This window comes from Engraulis encrasicolus, chromosome 13, assembly GCF_034702125.1.
Source record: "Engraulis encrasicolus isolate BLACKSEA-1 chromosome 13, IST_EnEncr_1.0, whole genome shotgun sequence".
NCBI lineage: Eukaryota > Metazoa > Chordata > Actinopteri > Clupeiformes > Engraulidae > Engraulis > Engraulis encrasicolus.
The window spans coordinates 23,410,409-23,426,251 of record NC_085869.1 but is presented as its reverse complement, the minus strand read 5'-3'; the positions used below and the strand labels follow the sequence as shown (position 1 = coordinate 23,426,251).

Sequence of the window (15,843 nt, the reverse complement as noted above, 5' to 3'; positions counted from 1 at the left end):
AGGGAGGGAGAGGGCATTGAGTGCAACACTTAAAAGGCGTAACATTTATTAACCCATTTTAGCATGATGACTCGTATATGTTGTTTAACCTTTGGTGCCTGAAGACACATATACGCTGCATTCAGGCTCTTGAGAGTTTAGCTTTTTAAATAAAAATGTGGGTATGTTACACCTGAATGAACACATTCTAATGCAAGATGAGGGTCATAGAGTTGAAATGCAACTGATTTCATGTTTTATGTGCATCAGAGGCTAAGATGTTTAGGTTTTTATATTTGCTGGTGCTTTAGGCATCAATGGGTTAACCGAACTTCAGACTTTTGTTTATACATTCAATTTGTATGCAGAGAGGATTTTTTAACCTAGTGGAAGATGAGTAGATGATTGAGTAGATGGGTAGATGTTATTGAGGTGTGTTGATAATGCTAAGCTTCAATGACACATCTTTTCTTTTACAGATGAGTCAGACAGTGAGGGAGGTAAGGAGGTTTTACTTTTTCTATCAAATTTGACCAATACATAGTAGGCATTCGAGGCATTGTACATTTTACTGTTCCTCTCAAAAATTATTAGAAGTTTAATTTGGTGATTTTGTACACGCATCGGTAATAAGGGGCTTCTATGGTAATATCTTTGTTATTACATGGTAATAATACATATTTGTAGCCACATTATTACTGAGTAGTAGAAATGATTACCGGTTTACTCTACCTTTTAAAGTCAGGCTGCATTTTTGTTGTTTGGAAATTGCTCAGGAATGATCTGCAAGGGCCTTCACCAAATATTCGCTTTGCATATTAGCAAATAATAAAACTAAAACTAAAACTCTAGCTGTTAAAACTAATGCAATGCTGTCTGAAAATTCGGGGGCACCTAAGTGTTGTGCTTGGCACCTATACAATGCATTGCAATACAGCTAGTGCAAAAAGTCAGTCTAGAGTCCTGTTGAGCACCTATTTCCACCCACTGCTTTGGGGGGGCAACCATGCATTTTGTCTGTTTGTGATGCATTTGTCCATCTCTCTCTATCTGTCTGTCTCTCTCCTGTGCGGTGTGTGCGCTGGTGTTCAGAAGCTCCCCCAGCTGAGAAGCCAGTGCAGCTGGAGAATGGAGATGCCACGGACGCCGCTGCTCCTGCACAGCTCTCTCACAGGTGGGTCAGTCTGGGTGACACTGCCAACCCCTTTACCCCCTCACCTTAGCACCAGGCATTTGCTATGTTAAGTCATTTGGTAAAACTTAATTTTAATGTTTCACTATTACAGTGGATCTACCACCTTAGGTACAGCGTAATAACCAGTGTAACAATATTTAATATCATGTATTACCAGTGTAACATCATGTCCTAACCCTAACCCTAGATGTAAGTACAGAATTGGGACATGGTGTTACACTGGTATTACACTGTACCTAATGTGGTAGATCCACTGTAATAGTGAACCATTCAAATAAAGTGTAACAGTCATTTGCCCTGTTCCTTGTGACTATCGCCATTTCACACTGAAGAAGGGTGTAAGCCCGAAACGTCTGTGATGTGAGGCAATTAAAAATGAAAAAAGAAATCTGATGAGTGCTTCTTTATTCACTTTCCTTGTGACTATATGCCACTTGTTTTTTTTGGCCTAAAACTTCTGATTCACAGGTGGGTCAATCTGGGTGCCACTCCTAGCCTTTCTCACCTTAGCATCAGTCATTTGTTCTCTCCAAACACAATTGTGACACCTTAAAAAACACCATGCTCAACTTTTTTTTTTCAATCTCCCGTAAAGGCCCTGCTTCTGACTTTTTTGTGATATCTCTGATGGCTGTTGGTAAGCTGTTAACCTGTGTGCTTGTGTAGGAGGATACCTCGGCCCAACAGTGCGCGGCCCGCACCTCCCCGAGTGAAGAGGCAAGAGAGCTACACGGAAGGTCCCCCGGCCGAGAGGTGAGCTGCAGAGGCCCTTGCTTCACACGCAGCCTAGATCAGTAACTTTGGTAATAATAGAGTTTGTGCACAACTCCCTTGCGGCTAGCGCCTTACACCTGAAGAGACTGATTTGTCTTTAGGACGCGTTGTCTATGATTGTCCTCCGTTTGAGTACATATCCTCTAATGTGTTGGACTATAGACTAGGTTAGTGCTAAATGACCCCATTTCTATGATGCTGTGGGCAGCCGTGGCCTCCTGGATAGGGAGATCAGCAGGTTGCAGGTTCGAATCCCATCCTTACCTCTCTCTACACCTCCATCCAAGTGCCCCTTCAGCAAGGCACCTAGCCCCACATTGCTCCAGGGACTGATACCCTGTGAAATAACTTTGTTGCATAGTCACCTAAGTGTAGCGATGTAATGTGTGATTGTTGTATTCAGAGTTATGTAGAAGTACTCTTAAAAATGTACTTGCAACACTAGTAGTATGATATGAAGTGGTTTAATAACATAATAACATACTGGTGTTGTAATTACATCTGTAAGAGTTCTTCTGCATTCTACAACTCTGCTTGTATTGTTGATGTCCTGTCCTGTCCTGTGATGTGTTGGGCTGCAGGCTGGGCAGTGCTGCCAAGCCCATCATGGCTGGCGTGATCGTGGAGGGCAAGAAGCTGTCGGAGGATGAGGAGGAGGACGACGAGCACTTTGTGGTGGAGGAGGCCGCCCCTGTTCCTGCAGACCTGGCTGACGTGCAGGCAGTGAGTGACCTTGACGAATTGCACACACACCCCCCATGACATACAAACACTCCTTTGATTTATAATGAATGTCATATTGTCAAATGGATTTTTTTTAACATGCTTCTTTATGCCTTTTCTGTTTTTTTTGTTTTTTTTGTCTCCAGGAGGCTTCTGTTGAGCTTCAGGGTGATGAAAACCACGGTAAGACTTCCATTGCCACATTTTGGGATTGTGTTGCCAAGGGTTTGTGTAAAACTTTTATATGTCATGTCTTTTCAATCTGCCAGCACTTCACTGTAAAACTTCACTGTTGAAATCATTTCATTTAAAAAATGTCTTGTTGTTTTAGGTGGTCTTGTGAAGAAGATCTTGGAGACCAAGAAAGACTTTGAAACGACTCCCTCATCACCGAAGGCAAATCAGGTGAGAGATGCTGTAGATACATACAGGGGTGTGGGGTTGCCTTTTCATTCGAGGGGCCGCTTCAAATTTTCACTTCAAAATCCTCCAAGGGCTGTACTATGAACACAAACCAGGATGTCCCCCTGCACTTTCGGCCTATATTGAAGGTGGCCCCCCTTACAACAGACCCGACCTTTACTAGGTCCCCTGAAAATATAACTTAACCCTATCGCGCCGGATGCATCATATATGTGTCATCAAATTCAAAGCCCTCTCCACGCTGACACAAAAAAAAATCGATCTGAAAAACATCCTGCGTGTCATTTCCAAACGTCCTGCAGTACACGGAAACCGCCACAAGAGAGCAGCGGTCGACAACAAGTTGACCACAGCTCGGCGAAAAACAGGAAAATGGGGTAGAAGCGGTTTCCCTGACCGACGCTGAGATTTCGTCAAATTGCATAAGGTTTGTGTACAAATTTCCGAAATATAACTCTACATCCTTTAATTTGAACACTTGCTTTGTGCAATTAAGCAAGGAAGAGTTTATATTTTTACACCGTGTTGCAGAGAGATCGTGCTAAAACTGATGAGACATATAAGCACCATCCGGCGGTGGCAGGAAGTCAGCCATCAATGCATTTGCTCCATAGGGAAACTTACAAAGCACACCACGACGATCGTTTAACAAAACACACAAGTTGTTTTACTTCAAGACAAAGATATTGCCTTAAGAAGCAGGTTTTACTTGCAATTTTGAAAATGTAATGCAAAATGTTGAAATTATGATCTCGTAAAAAATGCATTGAAGTGAATGGAGAAATGGTCCAATTGTAGTAATGGACCCATATATTCAAATTACACATCAAAAATGAATAATGATCTATATTACACTCATAAATAGGTTGTTGAGCATTCGATCAGCTATGTTTTTACATAGATTTTAAAAAATTACCCAACCAGGCTGTGGGAAATGTAAAATATGGTCCTGCTAAAACAAGGATAGGCTTAAAAAAATGGCAGGATCTCACTAAATATTTAAAGATAATCCTCAAATAAAATTGTCTGACAACTTTTTTAAATTAAAAGAAAGTTGTAAATGTATTAAAAGTCATTTTTCAATGGACATGAAATTGGAATTTTCATTCATTAAAAGCCTGATGCATCATATATGATGCATTAAATATCTCAGCGACCTTAACAAAATTTTGAATTTTTTTTTTACATTTCTTATAAGGGACCAATATTGAAGCAAATTCCAAAAAATTAGAATTTTCTCTCATTGCTTTCATGGTTCAGGTTTCACAGGGTTAATTGTATTGTGAATATAATTTCTAAGATTACTTAACTTAACATGTCGTGTTTCATGTGAAACTGCAAAACAATAAAATTATATTGAAGGCCGAATAAAACTGTAAATGGCCTTCGAGACAGGTTCCCCACCCCTGTAAGATATTGCTCTCTGGGCCCTATATCTGGGACATCCACTAAGGGGCGCTGTACTGCAGTGCAGAATTAAACTGCCCTCATGTATACACTGAGACGTTTCCCCCCCAGTGACTCAGAATAGCGCTCACATTACAGAAAAAACCCATCAGCAAGTGCCACAGTGTTTATTCCAAGCAGTACAATACCTCTGGGATGCTTTCTGTTGTTGCCTTTTAAATTCATAGCGTTGGGGGGTAGAAAAAAAGAAACTTGCTTAGTCTGCCGTCTATTTAACTAAAGCAAGCAGTTTTTGGAAATGGGGTGGAGAAGTGTAATTGTGGTCTGTGGATGTCAATGGACGATTGCCGTATTCACTGGAGCTGGAGACATCAAACCAGCGCATGCGTGACCTCCGCAGATCACACAGTTGAGATAGTTCTCAAATTTTTAGAACATGGTCGTACAGAGTGCTTGAACAATTGTGGTTTGTTTGTGTACCCAAACTGTGGTTTTGTTTTAGGGGTTCTTGCACTCGAACGCCACCCACACAACTCAATCATTCTACACGAGCCGCCGTGCCTCCAGTAAATTGAAAAACATAGGCATGCAGTTTTACAGCACACTGATTTGTCCATGTTTTCGTGTTTATCATGTTTTCTTTTTCTCCCCCCTTTTTATATGTCGACGTTTGTTTATTTTCAAAATAGGAAGGGGAAATTCAGCTTCGCTGAGCTGACTCTGGAAACATTACACCAGAAAACTACCGTTAATGTACAGTAGTTCTTACTGAGGAAGTAAAACCGTTCAATAGCCTTTTAATGTAAGCCTCATTTGGGCTAATTAAAAACAAAACACACCATGACATTGAAGGGGAAAAAAGCACCAGAATGTGTTGGTTACATGTAGCCTTTCCCTCCGGCCCTCCTTCTCTCCGTAACATTGTGTCAGTCATTTTTGGTGATTATTTTGTTTGATGCGGATGTATGCATTTCATAGTTTATACAAGCGTAATCACAAGTCTTATTTGGCGATGCGGAGCCGTCGTATCAGGGCTCCTTTTCTCTGCCAGCTGGATCTTCAGCGCGGTGGGCTATTGACCAGAGAGAGAGAGAGAGAGAGACACGGAAGAAGAGAAAAAGGCCCTTTCTGTCAATATTTTGATAGTGATTCAGGTTTGAAGGCCCGGTGTCCGAGGTTGGAGGAGAGGAGAGGGACTGTGTGCGCTTGGCCGTGCTGTGTTGCGGGTGGTCCGTCCCGTCCCGGTGCTGTGGCCTGCAGCCCTCTCTCCTCCCCTCCTCCTCCTCCTCTCCTCTCCTCAGCTGTCCGTCAGCAGCAGCCGGGGCCTGATGTGATGGATGCTGTGTTTGGTCGTGCCACTCAAGCAGAAAGGCCTCAACTCCGAAACCTCCAACAGCCCCACATGGGCACATGGCTTAATGAGGAGGAACCATTGACAGTAAATAGAATGGACGCCAAATCAACGCTATTTGCCATTCAACGCTTTGAAGCCAGATTTGGGAACATTCCAACTTACATTCCACCTTAGCAACGCCAAACGCAGGTGCTGATTGGACAACAACAAGACTTCTAACGGTCAATCAAACCATGTTCTGATGCTCATTGGTCAATTTAACTTTTAATATCTCTCTAAAATAAAACATCACCACAAAAAATCACCACCCTGGTAAGTTGGAGAGCAAGGGGACCTACTAGTTGAGCGAAAAATGATCCCCCTGGAGTGGCATTTAAGGGAGATACAGGGTTTTATGTCTCTCATAGGAATGAATGGGATTTGGCCATTTTTTGGTCTTTTTGGGTCCAACCTTGGCTCCAACTTGGCTTCAACAATGAAATAGAATTTTGGCCTCCATTCTATTTACTCTCAATGGGAGGAACAGGCCCTCCCCCTCTCTCGCCCTCTCTCTCTCTCTCTCTCTCTCTCTCTCTCTCTCTCTCTCTCTCTCTCTCTCTCTCTCTCTCTCTCTCTCGCTCGCACTCTCTGTATCTTTTACTATTACATTTACTTTCTCTTTTTCCCCACTTTCTCCCTCTTTTTGTCTTACACTTTCATATTCCCCTATTCTGCTCTGTCTCGGTCTCTCTTCCCATGCTGACCTGTTAGCAGGTCTGGCTTTCTTGCTCTCTCTCTCTCTCTCTTGCTCTGACCTCACGCTCCTCTCCTCTCCGCTGCACGCATAGGGCCGCTAGCATTCCAGCCCCCCACCCCTCTCTCCGAATCCCCGATTCCGCACGAGCACCGCACCGCACCGCACAACACCCCTTGATCGTTACGGCCTCGTTGTTTGAAAATAATCAGCCTGGATTTCTCCCTCCCTGTTCCCAAATAATCAAATGAGATTTCCCCAGTCGGACGGTACTGGAACTTGAGCAGCCTGTAGCAAGGTGGGGGGGTGCGTAGAGGGGGAGGGGGGTTGAGAGGCCACCCCCTAATTGGCCTAATGTGGCCTCATCAACAAGAGTGCCGCGGATTGCCGGGGCTGAGGCCGGGGCCCTGGCCCTGACTATTACACAGGCACGCCAGTGGAGAGGGGCGTAGTGCTGCGTTTTGGCGGGGCAGATTGTTGCGCTCCAAAAGGAGGTTTAGTATGCACGAGGGCCGCCTGTCCTCCTCCTCCGCCTGCCTGCCTTCCTGCCTTCTCTGGGGTGCGCTCCAAAAGGAGGTTTAGTATGCACGTCTGTCCGCTGTCCTCCTCCTCCTCCTTCTCCTCCTCCTTCTCCCCCTCTGTCCTCCTGCCTGCCTCCTCCTCCTCCTCAGCCTGCCTCCATCCTCTGGGGTGCGCTCTTTGGCTCTGCCTCTGACTTGGGCTGTGGCTGTGGCCGTGGCTGTGGCTGAGTCAGCTGAGCTCAGGCCGGTAATCGCTTCCTTCCTGTCGTGAAAGGGGGTGCAGGATCAGTGGACCTGCAGACCTGGAAGACTGATCCCACTTGTAATCATGCCATCCTGCCAAAGGGTTAACGCACCAATCATTGGACCCGTTTTAGATCGGACGGCATGAGGGTGTTTATTTACTCCCGGGTGGTGGTTAGTATTTATTTATTTATTTATTTATTTATTAATTAATTATTTATTTATTATTTTGTATTTTGTTATCAATTACTTGCTTATGTTCTGGGCCTGTGAAGGTGTTCTGTTTCCAGACACAAGCACCACGACTTGTCTTGCATCACACCACCACCAACATCAACACCACCGTAGTGAGGGTGTCTCCCCAAATTCCACTGTGTCTGGCTCCCTGAGCTTGTGATTTCAGCAAGTGATGGATATTGCACGGAGTAGTTGCACCAGGACGGACCACCGCAGGTTGAATGAAGGGGAGAGAGAGAGGTGTGGAGGCTTTTAGCAGGCCAGGGGCAGCCCTTAAAGACGCAGCATCTCTCAGCACCGAGGGTGCGACCGAAGTATTCGCTGTTTATTTTGCTGCTGACCCCCCATCCTAGAACACGTGTATATTATTACAAGATACTTTCGCGCGGGCCGCCTTTTCATTTGCACAGGAACAGGGCTCTCTCTGCAGCTGCGTTTGCATAAGATTCTTTTTTTTTCTTCTGCTTCTTCTTTTCGTTTTTTTGTCCCCCACCCCTCACCACCCACCACCACTCCTTTTCTTCAACTACTCCTACACCCCACCCCAACAACCGCCACCCACTTGCTCGCCCGCCCACCCACCCAATCCGCTACCCTTTCATTTTTTTTTCGTGCACCGTCAAATTAGCCTTGATGAAGCTTTGCTATACATAAATAAACGGCGTGGCATACAAATGGATGACTGTTGAGTGAGCGCCTCGCCAGGAGAAAGGCCAGAAGAGACTGGCGCTGGAGCTCCAGCAGAAAAGGACGGGAAAATAAATAGTCATCCCCCTCAGGCCTGTGTCTTCGTAAACATCCACCGCTTTTTTTCTGAAGGGGAGAGAAGAAGAAGAAGAAGAAGAAGAGGAGGAAAAAGAAGGAGTAAGGAAATGACCCCCACCCCCCCCCCCCCTCACCAGCACCAGCACCAGCACCCCCCACTTTTGGCATTCCAGGAACCATATTATCCTTTCAGTGCAGCGTTTGGAGTAATTGTTGAAGCTCTCTGAGAAGCAGAACAGCCCACTGGCCCCTGCGCAGGTGATGTCTGTTTGGATGACCGGACACTGGACGCTGCAGTCTCGTGCTGCTCGGAGCCTTGCTCCCCGCACGCGATGGGACTGCCTGGGATCAGAACATAGTGCAAGTCGCTTTTGGGGTTTTTTTTTGTTTTGTTTTGTTTTTTACTTCGCCCTCTTCTCTTTTTTTCGGTGCAAAGCAACTTCACAGTATGTAGCAAGGCCCCCCGCTGGCGTGGGGGCACTGTGTTGTCTCTGGGGATGATGGTTGGGGGAACTCTCGGAGGTCAGGGGCGCTGAACCCCGTTGCGATCCCTGCGGGGGAAATGTGTGACCCTTGCATCCTGTGTGCAGGACAGGGCCTCCCTCCCTCCCTCTTCGTCCTCCTCTTTCTCCTCCTCCTCCTCCTCCCCCCTTCTGCTACGCCTCTGCTATTTTTATGATGTGGCTGAACATGGCCCCTTGGGCCCAAGGGGGAGGCCCTGGACAGTGCTCAATTAATCTTCCCCTCACACGCACCGGCTGCAGGCCCCGGGGTTGCTTGCCTGCTGCTCCGCACCACAGTCCGTTGATGATCCAGCCCCACGGAAGCCCCGGGAGGAGGCCGAAGGGTGCAGCCACGAGATGCTCGTGGGACCTTGTGTCAGGGCCTTCTGGGGACAGGGGCTAGTGGATGTCGCTGTCTTGATCTGAAAATAGTGAGCTGTTTATTATGTATGCCCGGAGAAAATGGATGTTGTTTTTGTATCTCGTTTTGCGGAGATGAATGGTGTCCCGTCAAGATCATCATCTTCGAGGCTCTTCTGGGTATATCCACTGTTGGTTTAGGCCGCCTTGAGTTTCTGACGAAATTGCATGAAATTGGCTTAAGTGGCAGATTACAGGAGTCATAATGGAGGCTAATGTTCCCGAGTGTGATGATGACATTAAAAAGCCATAGGGGCTGAGTGAATGCTGCTGTAATGTATTGACCCCTGAGCGAGTGGACCTCCTCAAATGCCTGCCACAGGCCTGGTGCACGAGGGAGCAGGCCCTCTCATTTTTCTCCACTTAATAATCTTCTGAGCAACTTCTTGCGCCACCCCTTTTCTTTTCATCGGCACTCCATAAATCAGCAGGTTTCTGTTGCGGACTTATTTTGCATGCATGCGTGCCTTTCGCCATTAAGCAAATTAGGCTTGAGAGGCCAGGGCTGGCTGTGCCAGTGGTGAGTGATGGCCCCATAATACCTGAGGGCTTCTGAGCCTTTTTGGCCCACCTCACAGCTGGGGCCCTTGAGCTACCTCGATTACTTGGGGCGACTTCCGTCAGCCAAACTTCTACTGACTTTTTTTTTTTTTTGGCCAGGCTGTTCAGCATTCATCTGTCACCTGATCAGGAAGACTAGAGGCCTCTCTTCTGGCTTTTCACAAGTAGACATTGTCTGATTTGTGCATTCAAGGAGAAGCCAACTTGAGGTTGCTTCTGAGGTTGCCGCATATTTGACATGATGACTCTCTGATGTAATCCAGTGGTGCTCAAAAAACAATCAGACAAGTGTAAAGTATCTAATAATGGAGATGACCGGTCTCATAAGAATGGTACTAGCAGGACAACTAGCAGGGTTTTTTCCTACGCCACGCCAGGCAGTTCTCGAGATGCCCACCTCAAAATCTACATGGTCATAATTTTTTGATTTTTGAATGTTTTTCATCCCAGAGTGTCAACAGTCTACTGTATGGTGATTATGTCTATTGCAGCACGTGTAGATGTTTCTATGGCAAGTTTGTGTCTGGGATGTCTTTGCAGTTTGAAAGTGCGCTTTTCAGCCCACAGACCACGGAAGTGGTTAGGAGAGTCTTCATCTGCATTTTAATGACTCATTTAAGCATCAGCTGATTCATCGAGGAGATTAATTAAGTTAAAAATATGACCTAGTTGGCCTTTAAAAGGCAACCATTTCCATTTGACTGCAGAGTGAGTATCACCTTTTCCCTGGCTTCAGGTAACTAATTGATTTTGAGGCCATGGAGACAAAGCGCACAGAGGACTGCCTCTCCTCTCTTTTTCCTTTTTTCCCTCCCTTTTTAAACAGTTTGTGTGTGTAGTGTATGTGTGTGTTGTAGAGGTGAGGTGAGGGAGAGGCGCAGTGCGGAGCGGAGGGTGGCAAGCAGACCGAATCCTGTCTGGGCCGCCTGGCTGCATGCTCCGTGGACAGTGGGCTGAATGTGGCGGCTCGTGTTTATGTAGCCGGGGTGTTTGGAGGGGCCGAGAAAGCCACCCACATTGCCGACAACCATTAGACATGTCAGACCCCCAAATCCACACACACATACACCCATCCACCCACTTACCCTCCCCAGGCCTCTGAACTGTGGAGTTTGAAAGAAAAAATGGGAAAAAAAAGAGAAAGAAAACGATCTGGCTCATTTTTACCAGCCCTGCGTCTCTAGCTTCCTGTAGGAAGGCAGCTAAAGCAACAAATTAAGTCGCCCTCTGTCTTTGCCCTCTCTGCCTGTAAGGCACGTAACTTTAAAAACCGTAACAGTAGATTTGCGACTCGCGTTTTACAGTCGACGAGTGTGTGAGGATGACCAAACTGCCTCGGTTTTAAAGAAAAATGTGGATGTATGCAGGGGAATAGCACGGGAATGTGTGGGATTGGCCTCGGCTCTACCTTAGCGGTTCATATGACGATAGGTATGCGCAGCAGGAAGTTACTGGTTGGTTTGCGTTGTCATGTAGTTTTGAGATTTGACTTGGCCAGCCTGCTGAAGTAGGTGTTGCCTGTTTGCAGGCCGAATGACACAAATTGGAGCAGGAGGTTAAACTTGAAAGAGGGTAAAAAGTGTAGTAGTTGTTACCAAATACTGTTGTAAAATAACTTCACTGCCACAGCCTGTTACTAAAATAAACAATGTCGGCCCTCGTACAGTCTGAGAGTGTGTGTATGTGTGCATATGTGTGTGTGTGTGCGCATGTCTGCATGCGTGTGTGTGTGTTTGAGCGTGCACGTGTGTGTGCGTGTATCTGCGTGTGTGTTTGAGCGTGCACGTGTGTGTGTGTGTGTGTGCGTGTGCCTGCGTGTGTGTGAGAGTGTGTGCGCGTGTGTGTGTGTGTGTGTGTGTGTGTGTGTGTGTGTGTGTGTGTGTGTGTGTGTGTGTGTGTGTGTGTGTGTGTGTGTGTGTGTGTGTGTGTGTGTGTGTGTGTGTGTGTGTGTGTGTGTGTGTGTGTGTGTGTGTGAGCGTGCGTGCGCGCGCGCGCGTACATGTGAGCGTGTGTGTGTGCGTGCATGCATGCAGTGCACAGGGCACTGGTAGTGCGAGTGAGGCCTGTTTGGCCCTGTGCCATAGGCAGGCTGTGGCCCCAGCTGAGTAAACATCCACGGGCCCCCAGTGCCAGGGGGAGGCCCCCCTCGTCACAGTCCCAGGCAAGAGGGGTGACGAGGGCAGCAGCAGACCCCCAACCACCACATCTCACCACACCACACCATACCCCACCACCACTACCGCCATCACCACCACTACCACCATCACCACCACTACCACCACCTAGCCACATACCATACAGAGAAAGTCTTCACAAAAACCAGTCATTCACATCACGGCTCTCCCAAACTCCCCAAGGTTTTGATCTTTATATACATTTCTAGGTTTTGTATAATTCCTGCTTTGAAATCCTAAACACTTCTTAGCCTTGAAATTCAAGACGGGCTAAATACAGACTTTACCTCTCTGCACTCTCCCTCCTCCCTCCTCCTTCTCCTCCTCCTCCTCCTCTCCTCTTTCTTCTTTCCTGACTCTCTGTTTAACTTGACTAATGTATCATCGGTTGCGGATAGGATTCCTTAACCTCGTTTATGTAATTTTGGTAAAAGTGGCCGAATTTCTCGCTTTTGCGTTTGCTCTCTCTCTCTCTCTCTCCCTCTCAGCCTTTCAATCTCCTCCTCTCTCTCCCTCTCCGATCTGTCAGCAGATTTCAGAAAACATTCCGGTCATTTGTCCCTGATGCACGTCAAGCAGCAGGCCTAAAAAGCCTTGTCTAGAAATCTATGCCTCTGTTCTATTTTCCCTCATAATTCTTCTTCTCCTCCTCTCCCAATTCTTCTCCTCCTCCTCCCCACCCTCTCTCCTTCTTCTCCTCCTCTCCGCTCTCTCTCTCATCCTCCTCTCCTCCTCTTCCTCTCTCCTCCTCCTCCTCTCCCCTCTCTCCCTTCCTCCTCCTCCTCCTCCTCCTCCTCCTCCTCCTCTCCTCTCCTCTCCCTCTCTCCTTGATTTGTCCGTCCATCAGGAGCGTACACTGGTGTCTGAGGCGGCACGGCGTAAGGAGCGGGAGCTGGTGGCGCGGGAGATCGAGCGTCTGCGCTCCTCCATCCAGACGGTGTGCCGCAGCTCGCTGCCGCTGGGCAAGATCATGGACTACATCCAGGAGGACGTGGATGCCATGCAGGCCGAGCTGCAGGGCTGGAGACGCGAGAACAAGGAGCACGCACAGGCCCTGCTGCACGAGCAGAGGTGAGCAGGGCTCCCAAACCAGCCCTACCTCAACCCATTATGACCTTAGTATGCCAGCTACTGCTGCACGAGCAGAGGTGATGCTCTCAAACCAGCCCCATCTCTCAAACCATTATGAACTAAGTATGGCAGCTACTGCTGCACGAGCAGAGGTGATCTGTTGGGCTCAAAGCCTTATGATGACCATGTTAGTATGCCAGACACTGCTGCAATAGCAATGGGTGACCAATAGACTCCCAAACGTATCTCCATCATATCTCAAAACATCCATGCTTGGTATGTTTCTTTTATTCTTGAAGACTGTGATGATGAATAGTCAGTATGCAGAGGTGTACTCTAGAATCCAGTATCCTCTATCTCAAAGGGTCTTGACCATCGTACTCCAGCGTGCCATCTTTGAAGACGGCTGAAACCTGCTAAAACCTCACAAAACTGTTCTAGTGCACGTGTTAATCTTTCAAGTTGCTGTCACATTGTTGTACTATCCTCCTTGACTTGGTTGTGGCACACAAGGTTAAACACATGAGCGTAGGCCTGATTTAGCATGTTGCATAGTGTCCGGTGTCGTCGTATCAACGCCAGTGTCATTGTCAGGTGTCACAGTGTGACGTGTTTGTCTCTCTGACAGGGCGACTGACGGCGCTGGGGCAGCAGGTTTGATTTAGCGTGTTGCATAATGTCAGGAGGTGTAATGTCCACCTCGGTGTCATTATCGGGACTCGTTTAGGCTGCCGTGTGAAGTGTGTCTGTGAGTTCGTTATGTTACTTCAGGCATTATCGTAGGCCTGATTTAGCATGTTGCGTACAGTAGTGTCAGGTGTTGTTTAGACCTTTGTCCGTGACTGTGTCATTGTCAGACATTGAACTGCAGTGTGACTTGTGTGTCTTCTCTGACTTGGGGGTTGTGCAGACCTTGTCATTGTCACACTGCAAAAAAGTAAAAACATCTAATCAATCTTATTTTAAGTAAAAATTACTCAATAACTAGCCTTTTTTAACTGGAATGTAGAACTAGAAATGAGACTATAATTGTTTTCGAACTTTTGTCTATGGGGCAAGACATATTTACTTGATTAGATTATTTTACTCGTTTCAAGCAAATCTTGCTTATAACAATTTAAAAAAATATCACCAAGTAAAAATATTTCTTTTTTTAATTTGTTTGCAGTGCAGGTGTTGAACTACTGTGTGTGTGGTGTGTGTGTGTGACAGGGTGACGGACGGCGCGGTGGAGCCCCTGCAGGCGGAGCTGAGCGAGCTGGATCAGCTGATCCGAGACCAGCAGGACAAGATCTGCGCCGTCAAGTCCTCCATCCTCAGGAACGAGGAGAAGATCCAGAAGATGGTGCAGAGCATCAACTTCTCCTCGCAGACGTGAGGACGGAGGTCGAGTCGAGAGCGCAAAAGACACTGAGCAAGGACCAGGAAAAAAACTAAGGAAAACAAAAAACAAAGAGAATCTGCACTGAACTGAAATTAGAGGTCTCTTTAATTTTTATTAACAATTGTGTCCCTGTTTTTGTTTTTTGTTGTTGTCGTTGAGGTGGCCATGTCAGAAATGCACTTTTTATCAGTGGGCACCATGGCTCAGCAAGCAGCAGTCCTCTAGCAGCCATTGTTGGTCTCACTGTTGAGATGCCTTCCACGAGAGACTCGAACCCTTCATGTTCTTGATGGCTGGGATGGTTAGTAGACACGCATACAAAGACTCAACTGGCACTGTGTACAGATTGCCTCCTTTGGTACGTTGGAATCATTTGCACACTATGAACATAAAAAACACTATCCGGAATACCTTCTTTAACGCTGAAATATTTATATATACATATTGCATATACATATCTATCAATATTGTTTCATAAAGAGACATCCAGTTCACTGCTAGGATAGTTAGCAATGTGTTTCCTACCGATAGCTCCTGGTACGCTCTTTATAAGCAATATACATGTGCCGTAAAGCGCAGACATGCCAAAATCTCTCAATATACTGATGTTCTGTAGTGGAGCACCATTGCACTTTCATTGGCTAGGCTTTCATAGATTGGTGTGGATGATCTTAACTTTTGTTTTACGAGTGAACATGTTCTTCTCTCTGTAATTCTACACAAATGGACATGGGTTGAGTGAAGATTTGTCTTAAATCTCATTATTTGAATGCCTTTTTGTGAAGTTCAATCAACCACCATTTCAGATCAGAGGGTCTAAGTCTCATTTTCATGTCTTACACATGCTGTGATAATGTGTTGTGATGATGATAGGTTTTGAGTTAACTCAGCAAAAACTTTTTTGTATTGTATTGTTTTTTTTGTTTTTTTTGCATACAAAGGTAAAACATTCCCTCCCTCTATTGGACAGACTTAATTGTATTTTTTGTATAAACGTGAATGTTTGTTGAAAAAAAAAGGTCTATATCTAAAAATAAACAAAGCAATATTTAAATTCAGTTTTATTATTAATGAAGAAAGGCAACCCTTACAGAATGTACGTTGACTTTGTCTGTTCCAGAATAACTATATTCTGCAAATAGGCAGCTTCATCACTGTAATCTTAAATCTGTAGACATCTAAATCACATCTATAAGCTCTTCTAACAATCAAATGGCATTTTAAAAGATCAGATTAAGGCTTAACCATAAATACACTTATCAGTATTATACCTTTTGAACTAATGAATTTATTCATAAAATCTTGTCTTCTCTATTATTCAGTAATGGTCAGAAGGTTTTAATACCATTTATGAAATGGCACATCTGCACTGTAAA

General features: G+C 45.9%; 1 protein-coding gene across 2 annotated transcripts in view; it reads left to right on the top strand.

Moving 5' to 3' along the window:
* traf3ip1 (TNF receptor-associated factor 3 interacting protein 1) overlaps nucleotides 1–15,521 on the top strand; it is a 29,443-nt gene extending 13,922 nt beyond the window's left edge. The window contains exons 8-15 of one of the 2 annotated variants that reach the window (XM_063213481.1): nucleotides 459–479; nucleotides 1,075–1,153; nucleotides 1,841–1,927; nucleotides 2,530–2,671; nucleotides 2,818–2,854; nucleotides 3,003–3,076; nucleotides 12,860–13,083; nucleotides 14,296–15,521. In XM_063213481.1, the coding sequence (XP_063069551.1) occupies nucleotides 459–479; nucleotides 1,075–1,153; nucleotides 1,841–1,927; nucleotides 2,530–2,671; nucleotides 2,818–2,854; nucleotides 3,003–3,076; nucleotides 12,860–13,083; nucleotides 14,296–14,461 (830 nt within the window). In that variant the 3' untranslated portion in view covers nucleotides 14,462–15,521. Of the gene's footprint in view, nucleotides 1–458; nucleotides 480–1,071; nucleotides 1,154–1,840; nucleotides 1,928–2,529; nucleotides 2,672–2,817; nucleotides 2,855–3,002; nucleotides 3,077–12,859; nucleotides 13,084–14,295 lie in introns of both variants that reach the window. The other variant, XM_063213480.1, reaches the window with a different exon arrangement.
* The last annotated feature ends 322 nt before the right edge of the window (nucleotides 15,522–15,843 follow it).